Here is a 17,329-nt window from a genome sequence, read left to right as displayed (position 1 = left end):
TCATTAACACTGACCCCGGCCGCAATAACATGTGCATTAATCTACAGTACAATCAGGGCCTATTGTGTGACTTTCACACAGCTGAGAGGGCGGCCACATGGTTATGAAACAACGATTTTGCACTAATCACTCCTCATAGAAGAAAATAACAGTGTGGTGTTTCCAGCCTGAACATCAACAGGAATGCGCCTCCTCCCTTCTGCTCATTCGCTGCGGTGAAGCCCCTTCCTCCTCCTCCTCGTCCTCCTCCTCTCTGTCTCACACACACACCAAGAAAGCAACCGCATGACGACTCCATGCAATAAATTTTCAGATTGCAGTTAAGTGTTGGTGGAAGAGATGAGCTGCTTTTAATTTGGGGAAAACTCCACACCAGGAGTCTTGTCACCGTCACAGTCCCCCTATGGGTGTGTGTGTGTGTGTGTGTGTGTGTGTGTGTGTGTGTGTGTGTGTGTGAAACCAGGTGAGTGCGTGAAAACATTCCCACACAGGACAAACTGCAAAGTTGACACAAGGTGTGAAACTTTGACAGACTCCCGCCCTCTCCTCTCTCCCCTCTCCTCTGTCTCTCTCCCCCTCTCTCTCTGTCTCTCTCTCTCTCTCTCTCCCCCTCTCTCTCTGTCTCTCTCTCTCTCTCTCTCTGTCTCTCTCTCTCTCTCCCCTCTCTCCTCCCCTCTGTCTCTCTCCCCCCCTCTCTCTCTGTCTCTCTCTCTCCTCCCCTCTGTCTCTCTCCCCCTCTCTCTCTGTCTCTCTCTCTCTCTCTGTCTCTCTCTCTCTCCCCTCTCCTCTCTCTCCTCTCAATTCAATTCAAATTCGCTTTATTGGCATGAATGTTACAAGAACTATGTTGCCAAAGCATCAAGAATCAATGAAACAAAATAAATACAACTCACAGAATCAAATAAATACAAATAAAAATAAATAAATAAAAAAGTATATACATTTATACTGTACACCCTATGTGTGTGTGTGTGCTGATGAAGTGCTGTCTCTCTTATACACAGATTGGGTGTCATTAGGCAGTTGTTATATATAATGAAAAATATATATACACTTCATATTAAATGATGATGGTAAATAATAATACATAAAATAAAGAAATGAAAAACAACAACAATATCATATCATAGCAGCAATGGTTGTGGTCAGCATTCGTGTGTGTCTCTAGTCTCATGGCAGAGTGTTTCATATTGTGCAGCTAACTTTACAAATTGTGGATCTTCTCCCAGACGGACTTTAACAGCTCATCACATGTTTTTCCCTGATACGATGGATCTGCTGCAGTTATCTGCTGGAGGAAAACCTCTCTCTCAGTTTCCTGAGAGTTTCCTCTCTCTCTCTGTCTCTCCCTCTCCCCTCTCTCTCTCCCCCCCTTTCTCTCTCGCCCCTCTCTCTCTCTTCCTCTCCCCTCCCCTCTCTCGCCCCTCTCTCTCCTCTCTCTCTCTTCCTCTCTCTCCTCTCTCTCTGTCTCTCCCCTCCTCTCTCTCTCCCCCTCTCCTCCCCTCCCTCTCCCCTCCTCTCTCTCTCCCCCTCTCTCTCCCTCTCCCTCTCCCCTCCCCTCTCTCTCCCTCTCCCCTCCTCTCCCCTCCTCTCCTCTCTCTCCCCTCTCCTCTCTCTCTCCCCCTCTCTCTCCTCTCTCTCTGTCTCTCCCTCTCCCCTCCCCTCTCTCTCCCTCTCTCCTCCCCTCCCTCTCCCCTCCTCTCTCTCTCCCCCTCTCTCTCCCTCTCCCTCTCCCCTCCCCTCTCTCTCCCTCTCCCCTCCTCTCCCCTCCTCTCCTCTCTCTCCCCTCCCCTCTCTCTCTCTCCCCCTCTCTCTCCTCTCTCTCTGTCTCTCCCTCTCCCCTCCTCTCTCTCTCCCCCTCTCTCTCCTCTCTCTCTGTCTCTCCCTCTCCCCTCCCCTCTCTCTCCCTCTCCCCTCCTCTCCTCTCTCTCCCCTCCCCTCTCTCTCCCCCCCCTCCCTCTCTCTCATTACTGTCTCACAGCTTATTAGTGAAGTCAGTGTTATGTGAAAGTTCGTCAGTGGGCTCACGAGCTCAACAAGCTCGTCTGCATATCTGCAGCGGTGTGGTCAGTGCGCGTGCTGGGGCGGAATAAGTCGAGAAGCAGGAAGGGAGTCTCGCGGCGGTCATGGAGGAGAGCGGCTCAGGTGGGAGTGGGGCGAAAAGGTAAGCGCTCAAATTCACTTAACTCCCCCCTTTTTTTGTTTTGTTTTACTAAATCAAACATTTAGTGTAGAGCAGCACATCAGACAGATAACTGGCTCTCAAGTTGAGCCATCAGGGCGGATTGATCTGTTCATCAGGTGCGCACAGAGGCGCGCGTCGGCTCCACTTGGAGACCTGAGGAGAAGAAAATCTTTTTTTTTTTTTTTTATGAATGAACCAAACTTTTATTTATTTGTAGCGATAAACACCCTCCGCCCGTCTGCCTGTGATAAGTTGTCCCACTGTCAAGCTCCATTTTACAGTACAGTCACACAAAGATAGGCTATATTATTATTATTATTATTATTATTATTATTATTATTATTAGTAGTAGTAGTAGTAGTAGTAGGGGACAACAGGGTAAGATGATGCATTTGTTGATTTACTAAAATAAGGTGTATTTGTTTAAATAATAGTTACTATATATACCTCAGGTTGTTGTGTGCCCACGGAAACTAAAAAAGTTACAATAATTTTAAAAAAGTAGTCCTATGGCACAAAGCTGGGAGTAGATTGAGCTCTCGGGGGGTAAACAGCTACCGTTAAACTTACTTACATGCAAATCAAACAGTTTTGAGATCATTGTGTGTCTAAATGTGCTTGCGTGTACAGTCGTGTGTGTGTGTCGTGCATTAGTACATCAACATAATGTGATTCGACACTAACATGTCCTTGTAACAGTGACACACTCAACATCCCTGGCACATTTTACCCCAAAACCCCCATTTTGACAACACTGTTTCACTCAGCGGCTCAAATACACACTTAGAAATAAATATAAATGTATTTATGACCTTGTTTTGTAGCTTAAACTGACTTAAATCAACATGTAATTAAGTCGTAAGTGAATTTTTTTTGGCTTTGGTTTGGTTACCGCTCTCACCATGTGTTTCAGTCCAACATGAGTTGAGTAATATAAGTACATACGTCCTGTTTAAGGTTACCTAGACACAGGGGATGACTCATTAAACACTCTGTCTGGATTTACCCCGTTGTCCCCTCCCATGTTTTGCTTTGCTTTTGTCTTTCCTCTGCACTTTGGTCAGTTTGGTCGTGCATGTGTTAAGTCGTTGGCACCACTTAAGCACAATGTCGGCCGGTGGTTCCTACATTATTGTCCCAAATGCCTCTTGAGATACAGTTACCGTGTTAGGCTTTTATTTTGAAAAGCAAGGATCATCCCTAGCCTCCTACTGAAATAAAGTCACTCTTTGAGGCTTTTAGTTTGAAAGGAAAGGTTCTGGGGACCATTTAGGCTTTTATCTTTTCTATTATGATAAGGTGACCATCTTGGGCTTTTACTCTTAAAATTGGACATGAGAGTGTGTCTGTGTGGGTCAATATGTGTGTTTTGTGCAAAAAGTGTGACTTCCTGGTTGTTAAATGATGTTGAACGCTTCAGCACGGTCAGGAATGCACACTGGGAGACTTCCACTGGCCGAGCGGCTGACTTCCTGGTTAGCCGTCCGCTAACTTAAGTGGGGACGAAATGATGTAACAAAGCAGTTCTTCTATACTTTCAGCATGTTATCGGACCAAACTGATCAAATCGTGATAATACCATCCTAAGCTTATAGGCCCAGTGTGCATCTCTGTAATTACACGGTTTGGCCACTATGTCAAATCCACTTCAAAGCCTGGCGCTAATCCTGGGGTCTTGGTATGTACAGTATTTACCACATATTTACGTGCATGGTCGGTGTCTGTATGTGTGTCATTTGCTCCCATTTACTTACAGTGTAGAAACGAGCTGAGAGCTTTGTCTCAGCTCTCGCAATAGTTATAACACAATTAGACTTTATTGATCCCCACGGGGAAGTGAATCATCTGCATTTAACCCCATTCAAACGCAAAATACACAGACACACATAATTTTAACTGGAGCAGCCTGAGGGAGAAACCACAGCATCTCACATCTGATCTTGATTCTCATATCCCTCCCTGCCAGCCATCATTTGTGCCATCTGGCCCAAACCGCAACCTGCCCACCTATACCCGTTCTGTTATAGCAAACTAAAACCATCTTGGAGGCCATCTTGCTGTGGGATCACACCAACCTCGACGACCCAGGAGCGCCAAGTCATTCAACTATTGATCTTACTGATCTTAAAACATTTTGATCTCAACGACACAAATGCAAAGTTTGGGCCCCCTTGCTTGGACCTCGCCATCTTTGTCCTTGGCCTTTATTCAACATCGCAACTTGGCAGCTCTAAAGTCTCTTGATTGTATCTTGTACAGTTTTGACGCAATCGTGCTGACAGACAGACTGTAAAACTGCTTTTGTGTCGCTGCAGGTGTCTCCAGGAACACATTTTGCCATGATGACTGTCGCAGTCTATTTATTAAACCGGCTTTCAAGTGCAAACAGTGCAAATATTGACAAAAAGGTGTGAAAAAAAACTGTACAAGATCAAAGACTAGGCCAAGATGCCCCCCTTTAAACTGATAGCCTCTCCCCAGTGTGTATTTATTTAATGATGAAGTTGTTACACCTCTGTTTTGCTAGTCAAATCTATGAATGCGTGATGGCAAGATGATCCACGCAGCCAAATGTTTGCTAATGTTTGTGTGAATAGATGCGCACAGCAAATGGTGCCACTGAAAAAGGTTAAGGAGAGAGAGGGATAACTGCGAGGTGACAGGAAATGTCAGTCAGTCAGAGGCAGAGCTGCTCCGTCACAATGACACACACACACACACACACACACAGAAATCATTACCAGACGACACTGCTGTGGCTGGTTCTCACGGTAAATTGCATTTAGTTAGTCGAAACTACATTTAAACACTTGCTATGAAGCAACAACTGAAAAATGTGAGTAAAGCAATAGTCTTTTAAGCTTTTCAGATTTCGTACATGACAATTGAAACTGAAAACTCCTCATAATTCTGACCTTGTTTGGTTAAACTTTGGAGAGAAATGTTTCCTGTCTGCTGAAAGCAAAACAATTACAGCCCTCGTTCAGCTCCACCACACTGTGTTTACCACAACCACGGCCCTTCCTCCGTTTGCAATAGAAACACAATGTCTCACGAGCTGCTGGTGTTGGTGGCATATCATTGAGAGCACAGATAAGCACTGCCTCTCATGGCTGATGCTGAGAACAGATAGTTTCACCTTTTTCCTCTGAAACTGTAAAAAAAAACATCCACAAGAGCAACGACGGTTGACTGTCTGGTCTGCAACGAGTGGCCCTAACCAGGTGCATCGGCACAGCTGCACTCGTCTTATTTTCTTTATCCCTGTGTCTACTGACAGGTCACAAACCGACTTTAAAGGTTCATACCAACACCTTCTTCATCAGTGTGTAGATGCTGCCGCGCTTTTTAAGTCAATGAAAGCATTTAAGCTTTATGTCATCGGCTCTTTTTATTGGCTATAATTAAATTATTGCAGATAAACGGCCCTTACTATACATTTCCCATTATTATATGCATGCCTACTTGAATAATTAACCTTTATACTTATCTCACATTCATATGATTTATGTCTGACTCAACCACTAAACCGAATGTTGAAGGATTAGCTCGTCGCTAGCGATATAAACTCAATATCAAAGGATCAAAACAATGAGATTAGGACATTGCTGAGCTCTCTCAGTAATGCTTCAAACAGAGGCTCTGGCTCTGGCACCCTGGACCTGTACCCAGCGGTTCCTATTTAGTAATTAGCCTTTGTTGAGTTTCGGTGTTAGATATTTGCTTAAAGAGCGTAAACAGGATTTCTATCACAAGTGCAGTTTCATATTGTCATGTTAATATGAGCATCATAAGCTATTTTAACTCACATCAGTGGGCTTTTAGATGCCTTACTTTTAAACACTCGACTCTCAATCCTTCACGTAAGCTTTATTTTCTTACTTCTGTAACTTCACAGATGTTCTTCTTTAGTTTCTCTCGGATGTTGTCCGTCTCTGAGAGTTAACTGCGATGCTAAGTTTGTCCTGCTCGAAACCTGGTCATCTGATTGGATGGCATGGCTTCTACTGGGTGTGTTCTGTGGATGATCCAGTATTTAAATACATCCTTTTTTTCAATTATGCGCCACAACAAAAAACATTTGGGACACAAATCTCAAAAATTCAGCAGATAAAACCAAAAAAAATGCATTATAATCTCAATGTTGCTTATCATGCAATTTGGGTAAATGAACCCTTTCCATTTCCATCTGACAAATGTTATTATATATTATCTGCACCAATATGATATGATATATATATTAATATGAGTTTTCATGCAACATCATACTTCCTGTTTACATCCCCCAATGTGTTTTCACCAGTTTTAACTTTACCTTTCTTGTCCTTGTAGACAACTCGTCGAGAGCCTGTTGTGTCGTCAGAAGAAGTCTTTGTTTCAGTCCTGGTTCCAGATCCTGCTCCTGCTCTGTCTGGTGCTTGTCTTGTGTTACGCGCTGTTCGACCGCTCTCCATCATGGTCTCAAGTCTATGAGGCTCGGGTGACCAATGAGGTTCATCCAAAACCTGCTTATCGTGTCCATCCAAAACACAAAGATAAACTAAAGGATATCCTTAATCTCACAGAAAGTCCTACTGGACCACCTCTACGGACTCAATACCACCAAGCCTATGCACCCAACTACCAATTTATTATGGATAACACAAAAGTGTGCAAGATCTGGACCCCTTTCCTGGTCCTGATGGTTCCAGTGGCACCTCATAACTTGGCAGCTCGTAACGCCATCCGGCAGACGTGGGCCAACAGCAGCCTGGTTCAGGGCGAGACGGTGATTACTCTGTTCATGCTGGGCCTCCCTGGAGGTGATGGTGTTGAGCAGGTGCAGGAGGAGCTCAAACAGGAGAATCTGCAGCACCATGACCTGATCCAGAGTGACTTCATGGACACTTACATCAATCTGACCATCAAAACCATGGTGATCATGGACTGGCTGGCCACGCGCTGCCCTACGGCAGCATACGCCATGAAGATTGACTCGGACATGTTCCTGAACATCGACAACCTGGTGATCATGCTACAGAAGCCGGACATCCCCAAGGAGAAATACCTGACGGGGATGCTAATGTGGGACAGGCCGGTCGTGCGTTCGAAGGACTCCAAGTGGTACGTCCCTGAGGAGATGTTCCCAGACCCCACTTACCCGACCTACTGTCTGGGCATGGGATATGTCTTCTCCAATGACCTTCCAGCGCGTTATGTGGAGATCTCAAAAACAATCAAACCCTTCAACATTGAGGACGCTTACATTGGGATGTGCATGAAAAAGCTCGGACTTGATCCCACACAACCGCCAAATCCCACCCAGTTCAAGGCCTATAACTGGAAATATGATCGCTGTGAATACTCCCAGATCATCACCTACATTCTTGGGTCTTCAGAAGAGTTGGTGAATTACTGGACAGACTTGAAGAAGCCTGGAGCTCCTTGTGAGGACACCACAGCAGTTTAATCAGCAGATGTTCTGAGAAAGGACTTGGGGAGGGTAACTTATTTTATTTGTTTGGGTATATAATTCCCATATCATCCTCATTTTAGAAATGAGAATGGGGATTTTGGTGAGGTTTATTTGTGTGTATTTAAAACTCCTTGTGTTGCCAAAAAAAAGTGGAAATGTTAATGCCTGTCATTAAAGGTACCCCGGGAGGCTTTTGACCACTGATGGAGCTGTAGAGAAAATGCTTTGACGAGCAGGTTATTTATTGTTTGTTTCTTGGTTGTGCATGTAAGTTTACAAAGGCAGACGTTAATGTCTCGAGCACTGGGATGCATGGGCACACATTTTTGTAAATGTAACTGCAGGATGCTGCGTGAAGGTAACAGTGAGTCATATTCAGGGCAGGAAGGGCACTTGAATCTAATGACAACAAATGCAGGGTTGATAGGAAATAAGCCATATGGGTTCTTAAACAGTTCTTACTTTACTGTCTGTTTTAAAGATGAATGTAATGTATCATCATATCAACATGTTTTACTATTAAAGAGGCCAAACTATTGAACACCCCTCTGATGATTTTGAGCAACATGTCTCAATTATTTATCAAAATAAGTGTTAAATAGCTGTATTATAGCTCTCAGAGAGCAGGATCCGCCTGTTTGCTGCTGTGTCTGCTGATTAATGCTGCAAGTTCATGCGGTGACGTGGAGCGGGGGGGGAGGGGAACGCTGACTGCAAAACGGACAGGAAGTTAGTTAAAACACTGACAATGCTCAGAGCAGCTTTAAGGTCAAGCCTTTGCGGTTTGGTTAGGGTGAGGAAAAGATCATACTTTGGGTTAAAATGACTATGTAAGGTACATGAGATCAGTAACATCCTTTACGTACGTACACAACAAGTCGCACGTACATCCACTTACTGACGTTCCTGTCATTATTTTGGCCATGAACAGCAGAGTTTTCTATCCATGAGGTTCCCAAAGTGAAGTCCTGGAACCCTCGAAGTTAGAGCCTGACTAATACTGGACTGTTACGATATCAGGGAGTCAAATAATTCATATCCTTGTTATGTCCATGTTTTCCCAGTATCCCTCTTACATGTTAAAACACCATATCCTGCTTCAGAAACCAGAGGCCTGTGCCAGGAAGCAGGTTGCGTTCAAGACAACAGATCGACACATAGAAAAAGCCCCGGCTTCTGTCCAGTCGAGTCTCTGGAAAGTGGTTTTATCATTCGTAGGAGATCGAGGGATCGAAGCTCAGCACGCGAGGCCGTGAGGTCAGATGAGGTGTTCTACTGTGTGCCCACGCCTGTCATTTCCCTTTTTCCTGTTGGCTGTGTCAAAGGCAATATCAAAGCCGTGTCATTGTGCTTTTTTTTTATTATACCGATCATTTTACAACAGAGGCGGATTGAAACACTAAAGCATTGTCAGGCTGCCAGATACTGTGTTTTTTTGCACTTTAACATCTTCTTTTCAGCACAGTTTGCTCTCTTCCACTCTGCTGTCAGCACACTTTGCGACTGGTCACATGCTCCGCGAACACATCCTCTTTAATGTGAACGCGCTCGTGGCTAGATATGGAAAACCTCGGTTGACTTATCTAGTCGATAACCATCTTGGTGTGACCACTTTGCGTGATTTTGGTTGCTAGTTAATGAAGCCGAACAATGGAAACATATCCTAGGTGTGTTGAACTTGCTCGAAAGGGATTTGTGGCACCTTATCCAGTTTTCTGAGCATTTTCTGTTGGTAGAGAAACGAGTGCTGTAGGTGTTGTAGACTGTGTACAGTGCTGCAAACACCAATACGATCAAAACCTAAACTGGAAAAACTGGAATATTGGCATGCAAACGTCGGAGGGGGCAAAATATTAACAGTCACAATACGACAGCACTGACGGGAGGGTTCATGATCTTTGCAGGGATAGTGCTTGTTGATATTTATTGGTCGTGGCCATGCACCAAATATTATTGGCTGCGTGATAGGAAGAAGAGGAAGTACTTTATTACTTCCTCTCAGAAAAATGCAACTGGAGGAAGAAATAGTGCTTGGATGTAACCACTACAAGCCCCGACCAAACAGAAAGGAAAATAACTTACAACTAACAACAGAATAAGCTCAGGAAGAACGTTTTTCCTCCACAGAGATCTGTTTTGGTCTCTGTGATTACCCGTAATTGTTGGTGTCTCTTATCATCCTTTAAATCTACACACTCACACTGGAGAAGTTCAGCCTGATATTTATCGTCTAAGTACTTTTGTCAGTCGGGGGTTGAGTAATTATAAGGAATTCAAAGGAAGAGCTGCGTCTTGCAATGGCTCATTCAGAAAGAGTACACAGAACACAGAGGCATGAGGAAGTTTACTTTAACCTTCCTTCGTCACTGGTGCAATACTCAGACCGGACCTGCAGCAGAACAAAAGAATCATCACAGACTTTGGACCCTTTCAGACACATGGCCACAAAACCTCGTGAGGACGTTTATGTGAACGGCGAGTCACTGTTTGGCGCGAGGCTAAACTTACACTCCCAAAAGCCCAGTGGGTTCATTTCAAATGTTAAAGAACTTTTCAGAAGCATCGCTGATGATTTAGTCAGATTATTTAGTGCCAGGGGGCTGAGGACTACCGGTCCAACTTGTCTTTGAGCAACAATGAGATTGAGCGCTTGCGGCCATGATATCTGAACAGAGACAGTTTGTGACACACTGTTTTATCTAAAGCAACAGTGTGTGCAGATCACAGTGTCAGGAACATGTGATAATAATAATAATAATAATAATAGCAGATGTGACAATGAAGTGATATTTCCCTCAAATTGTAAATGTCATACAACCAAACCAAAGAGAGTCCGATAATGTTTTGTCATTTAGCTCCTTTTTTAACTGTTTATGCTGCATTTATGACACAATACTGACATTATTTTAGGAATTACAAGCTACAAGTGTTTTTGTTTTTTTTCAGTGATAGAACATAACTAAGTACATTTACCCAAATACTTTACTTAAGTAATTATGAGCTGAGCAGAGAAGAGAAATAATCAAGTAAAGAAAAGTGCCTTTACTTGATTATTTCCCCCTTTCTGCTACTTTATGCTTCAAACCTGCTACGATTTGGAGACAGATATTGTATTTTATACTCACTCCATTTATTTGAAAACTTAAGTTGCTATTAGTTTGCAGGTTGCATGCTGCATCAGAGCCAAAGCAGGGCAGTTTTAGATTATTTTACTGGCAATTAAATGTAAAAACAAACAAACAAACAAACACAAATGCTCAACAAATGCTGAATTTTGGATCCGATATTTCTCCAGGTGGCTAATCAGCTGAATTTTACTATTTTTGATACTTAGGTGTATTTAATATCATATACTCTGAGACTATGTGGGCGACTCTCACTTTACCAAAGCAATAATTTAACAGGGTATCTTATTTACTCTAGTACGACTTTTGGGTACTTTATAGCACTGATCCTTTCAGTGGTAAATGTGAGATCCAGTGCAGGATACAGTTCATCCTGGAAATGAAATATACTTTGTGAGCTCTCTACTGGGTAAATAGAGGGGAAAGCCACAACCTTTGAAAATGGCAGCATACTTTATGACATTGTAAACATTATAAACCGGCACTTTTTTAAGTTCTTCAGTTGGTGAATATGTAACAAGTTTGCAAGCTTGTAAATATGGGTGACATATTCAAGAAGGTGTATTTGTTTTTACGTTTTTGTCACGCTTGTACAGTAGATCTATGACGTGGCCAGTCTTCATTTTAATGAAATACAAGGAGAACTCGTCGAGCCTCAGTTGTTTACAGACTCTTGTATAATCAGGCCTCCAGCGAGGAGAGAAAACCGTCTTTTATTCACTATTATCAAGGGGAGTCTGGAACATCCTCAAGGCCTCCGTTTTATCTGAAAGTCTGCACACTCAAAGCCTCCCAACATGAAGAATGTCAACTTTAAGACACAAGTTAAACTTTCCTTTATGTCAAATACATTTCCGCCACAACCTGCTGCAGCGTAGTGCGTGCACGTGTGTGGGCATAAAAAAGGAGCATTAAACAGTGTTCCCCGGATCTATTGAACTATCTATTTATTTTATCACTGTTGCTTTGTCATCAGGTGTATTTTTTCCACCAGGTGTCCATGCGTGTGACATTCAAGGACACGACAGGACACACCTTTGCTTTCACAGTCTAGTCTAGTGATGCATGAACGGCATCCCTGGCCTCTGATAACGTCGTCTTTGCATGATGTTTGCAGACAGCTGAGTGAGATATGGACGCAAACATTGTGTTTGTGTTTTCAAGAATCCCCGGTCTCATCTGTTAAGGTGTTATGAATTAGGTTTTGCATTGCAAACCGTTTCAACAGCTACGGAGCTGATAAGATTCACATTACAGGTGTGTGCTTTCTTTTTATGACCGGTCCACACATAATCTGACTCTAATGGTGTCTAATGGTGCTAATCATAGCTCTAATTTAAGTGAGTTCATGTATGAATCATGTCTTTATGCCTTTAACAAAGTTATCAACTTCATTTGACTTGGACGGCTGAGCCAGTGATTGGTCAACATTGAGCACAGTGTGACATCTAGTGGTGGAAAAGGCCCATTACACTGTCCCAAAGTGAGTTACTTTTTTATTTTCTATTAAAACAAAGATATAAGTGGAGTGCTTTTGTTGCTGTAAATTACTATGAATATGTGAATGTATGTATATTGCTATATTATTTATAATACAAGGGTACTCGCTTCACACACACCTACAAACAACCCCTCAGACCTTTTTGAAGGAGAGATGAAGCCACCCGTAACTATTGAATATTATGTGTATGTCTAATATTATGTCTTCTAATGCGTTAGAAGACTAAAACCCTGTAAACAACAATAGTTATTGCACAGTCCATCCCCCTCCACAACCACTGAAGTGCTTTTATATCACAATACACGAGACATGTTTCCTACTGTAAAGGCAGATGGATGGAAGATTTTGATATTTCTCACTGTAACAGAGCTGGAACATGAATGTTTGGCCTTTTTAAAAAAAATAATAATTTAATTTTATTAAATAAATTATTTAGCACATAAGAAAAATCTGTGTATGGACTAAATATTTAAATTATCTGTCAGGATCTGGATGTTCAGTGACTTTCCGACCAGGAGGTTTCAGGTTACAGTGGCACTCAACAGGGGAGTGAGGAGCTCGTGGTGGGCGGTGCCACAGCAGGTAAAGGTGAGCGCTGCACCGGCCGCCAGCTCTCTCCACACAGGATCAACTGACCTGCGATAACACGGCCACTGGTCTCCAGGAGGGTCTGACTACAGGAGAGAAGACGTCAGTGCACCAGAGCCACGGATCAGTAAAAGGTAAGAAGCGGCAACGAGACGGACGTAACTTTACGCGCGTTTGTGTCCAACACTGTGTCCAGATGTAATGTGCAACGTCCTCGGGCTAGCCGGTTAGCATGCTAACTTCTGCAGCACAATCCACAGATGTCATCACATCAAAACATCATTTTAGCCAATTGTTAAACTCCCCACGTTAAAATCGTACATACTGCCCCTTTAATAATAGAAATGTCACCTTTCTGTGTTTGAATTTCTTTTCCCAAACTTTTGCAGTGTACCGGTAATTAAAGCCGCTTAGAAAAAGGAGCCCAATTCAAACTACTTTGTGAAAAAAACGATCAAATTGACAATGTACATGTGATATGAAATCATAAAAGAAAATCTAATAGTAAAAAGTGGCATGCCAGTTCAGAAGTCGTATGAAAACACTGTCGGGGGCGAGTCAGCACAAGTGAGAGGCTTTGTTCATGAGCAGTGGCGTAGACAGGAGATTTTGAATGGGGTGGCACACAGAGCTAGTGTGGGGTGGCCACGGCAGAGTGAACCCTTATGAATGTCAAAATGTGTAATGCAATAATGCAAATGTTTTATGCATCACATGAAAGCTCACTTAATAAGTTGTTGTTCTTCTTCTCTGTGTTTATTGGCTGCTGGCACACCAACTTTGCCAGAGGAGGAGAGATAAGGAGATCAGACAAGATGAACTTATTATTTATCACGAACATAGTTCAGACAACATCAGAGGGTCAAGAGTTAAAATGCTTAAGATATTACAAATGGTACATGGAAATTACATTGAGAGTTTTATTATCTGTCTCTATATCTTGTATTTTATCTAAAGAAAGCTGTGCTAACACTGACTTGTGCTTTGTTTAACTCCCGCGTCTCTGCCCGCATGCTGTCATCACTCAGTAGATTAGACGAGCGGAGCTTGATTTCTGTCTAACGTAAACAGGATGTGAGCACTTCACTTCCCCTTTCACGGTGAAGTAGAGGACTGGTGGAGCACTGGTGGAGCACTGGCGACGTGTAGTTTGGACTCTTGTCACTTACACGTCTGGTTGATGTTTTGCTCTGGCGGGTCACTCCTTGTGCGCGGAGTGGAAGGTACACAGTGAGTATGAAATTACAAAGTGAAAGTTAAAGCAACGGTTGTCAGAAACAGAGCAGAGCTACCACTTCCTCAAAGTTAGCGGAGTGGCAGCCCTCCGGACTGAGGCCCCTCTCTTGTTCTCAGACCAGTTGATATTTGGTTAGGTGGGTAGTTTTCCAGTTTGGCGTGATGTCGACTGATCTGTTGGAAGCTGATGTGAATGAGGCAAGCGATCGCTTACAGTAGCAACCCCTTGAGTCAGTGGTGTTGCATTGTGTTGAGTGTGAAGCCTGCGTCTCTCTCTGTGTCTGAGCAGAAACTGTGATTGGCTCAGACCCGACACACACAAGTCACATCAGCGACATTGACTCAAGGAAGACAGATTGTTGAAGACTCATTTCACTTGTGTACCTGCTCCAGTAATGACCTTTTCAAAGCAATGTTTTCATTGGATTTTGTTTAAATGGCCCAAAGGGAGCTTGGCATTTGCATCATGTCACCCAGTTTGGCTCTTTCAGGTTTACATGTGCAGGATAGGAATCAATAATTTGTCGGTGTCAGCTGAAATGTGTCGGCACTGAAGCTTAACATCTCAAAGCTCTTGTACAGCAGATTTGTTTTGTTTAGACAACGGAGCATTTGAGAATTTTAGCTTGTTTTGTAACACAGGAAGAAATAGTTTTATTTCTCAGAGCAGAGTACTGAAAAGGATATCATTGGTATTGATAACTAAACTAAGATGCTGCAGCGGCACTAGCATAAAAACATATCGTGCTATGAAACTATATATTGTTTCAGGTTTTGGACATCGTCCCTCATCCCTACGATTTTGTCTGAATGTCAAGATGTTTGGTCAAAAATATTTTGATATTTTATTTGTAACCTGGTCCGAGGATTTACAAAGTGCTTCTGAGGGGAATTAAAAATACTGAGATACATATTGTGTATCGCAACATAGCCTTAAAAATATAACGACACCATATTGCCCAGCCCCACTGAATCTTACACTGATATTGAAGACCATTTTCTTTTCTGCTTGCAATCATGTTTCTTTTCTCTATTGAATTGTTTGTTGCTGAATTATATGTGCCGAGCAAAGTGCTGCCATCACGTGATAATGCAAGTCTCTTTTCTTTGTAGTGTTAATGGCGAACTGGAGGAGACGCTTAAAATACATCTTCATCTACATCCTGGGACAAATGACAATATTCCTTGTATATTACTACCTGGCTGCAGGTCACAGGACACCAGCAGCAGCAGCAGCAGTAGAACCACAGTGGGGGGATCCTGGGCCGTATCACGTGGCCTATCCACGAAACTACAAATTTATCATGGATGACACGCCGACGTGCAAGGACACGACTCCTTTCCTGCTCCTGATGGTTCCAGTTGCGCCCAATAATGTTGCAGCTCGGGACGCCATCCGAAAGACGTGGGGTAGTGAGAAACTGGTTCTGGATCAGAAGGTGGAGACTCTCTTCATACTGGGCCTGCCTGGAGGAGCTGCTGCAGAGCAGCAGCAGGAGAAGCTCAAACAGGAGAACCTGCAGCACCACGACCTGATCCAGAGCGACTTCCAGGACAGCTACCGCAATCTGACCATCAAGACTATGATGATGCTGGAGTGGGTAGATGCGCACTGTGTCGAGGCTTCCTACGTCATGAAGATTGACTCAGACGTGTTACTCCATGTCAAGAATTTGGTTAAACTGCTGCTTGATCCCAGCACAGCCAAACAAAACTACATGACGGGTCTGGTGTGGTGGCACAGCCCGGTTTTAAGAAACCCTTTCGACAAGTTCTACATGCCGACAGATGTGATCGCCGAGCCAGAGTACCCTCCATATCCTCTGGGCATGTGTTACATCATGTCCTTGGACCTGCCTGGGAAGATCCTGGGAGTCTCTCCTCAGATTAAACCGCTGTACATTGAAGACGTCTACCTGGGGATGTGCCTGAAACGCCTGGGCATTTCCCCCACCGACCCTCTGGAAAAAAACATGTTTATTGTCGACCCCAAGCATCCTCTGAGCGACTGCAGGCTTTCAAAGGTGATCGGCGTGATGACGACGAGCATTTCACAGATGACGAGTTACTGGCAGAGGAGCAAAGAGCCAGGAATTAAATGCAGAATGGATCATATTCATTAGACTACATTTAAGATAAATTAAGATGGATCATGTACAGTAAGTACATTTTACAGGTGTAAAAAAATGGCTTGTAGGCCTTCCTGAGCTGTATCAGCCCTCATAGAGACGGTAATATATGATGGATCCTTAAAAACAGCAGACTGATTCTCTACCTCATCACATTATAAACATTTTTTATACATATTTTTAAAATCCTTATGAATTAGGTCATAGTGTCTATGGATTAGTAAGCTGTGTCTTGAGGACTGAATAGGCTATGTAAAAACATACTCTCGAACCATGCAACACACCAAGTGTCCTGTTACCACTCATGCCCGTAAAGAGTTGAAGATATAAGACAATGTGCAAACCTCAAACGTCTCTGATTGTGATATAATGTCATAAGACTAGATTAGATGACAGACTGGGGTTAAGTTTCTGCTCCTCTGTGCGGTTGTAGTTTCCCCTCCTTCCAGCAGAGGGCGGGCTAACATCTGGTACGATCTACTGGATAAAACTCTCATGATTTCTCAGGGAAAGTTGCCCTCAGTGACATGTCAATCACTGTAAACGTGTTTTAATGTTTAGGATCTACTTTCTGTATGAATAATGTGTAAATTCATACTGGCACAGATATCCTACCCTTGCTGTATGTGCAGGGTTCTGCTTTGTGAACGGGAATGTTGTGCTGTGGAGACAAAAAGATACGAAGAACAACATGATGCAGGCTGCAGCAGCAAAACACCTCCGGGCAGAACACAGACTCATTACATGATTAAAGTCTTTTGTTGTTCTTATCTTGTCGTTATTTATTTTGACACCTGTTTCAGTGTTCCTACACAGGCAAACACGTGGCGATGCCGTCAATATATATAAAAAAAACTGATAAGAAGATGGCATGACAGACTTGAAATGTGACGTGAGCAGACGTAGGTTAGGTCATCGTCTCCTCACCTTTGAGTCTTAGCGTTGAGAAGAAAAGAGGGCAGTGACCTCACCTTGGCTCCACGTCTCTTCCTCTCTGGCATGAGCAGCGTTAGCCTCTCCCCCATGTGTCCTCATTCATCTCCAGCTGTCTCTGATCTGTTCTCCCTCTGTCAGATAAGGGAGGATCCCGGGCCGGTCAAAGGCCCTGCT

The 17,329-nt window shown here is 43.4% G+C and overlaps 1 protein-coding gene across 1 annotated transcript; it reads left to right on the top strand.

The window, feature by feature from the left end:
• Positions 1-2,014: 2,014 nt before the first annotated feature.
• On the top strand, positions 2,015-16,709 carry LOC311272837 (uncharacterized protein). Its single transcript, XM_084379536.1, has 4 exons — positions 2,015-2,164; positions 6,518-7,628; positions 12,892-12,988; positions 15,204-16,709. Exons 1-4 carry the CDS (start codon positions 2,127-2,129, stop codon positions 16,211-16,213), a joined length of 2,256 nt encoding a protein of 751 aa, XP_084235662.1. The 5' UTR covers positions 2,015-2,126; the 3' UTR covers positions 16,214-16,709.
• The last annotated feature ends 620 nt before the right edge of the window (positions 16,710-17,329 follow it).

The sequence above is a fragment of the Pagrus pagrus genome (assembly GCF_965226575.1).
Source record: "Pagrus pagrus genome assembly, chromosome: 2".
NCBI classification, from domain to species: Eukaryota; Metazoa; Chordata; class Actinopteri; order Spariformes; family Sparidae; genus Pagrus; species Pagrus pagrus.
The sequence above is the reverse complement of the archived record's forward strand: the minus strand, read 5'-3'. Positions and strand labels throughout refer to the sequence as shown.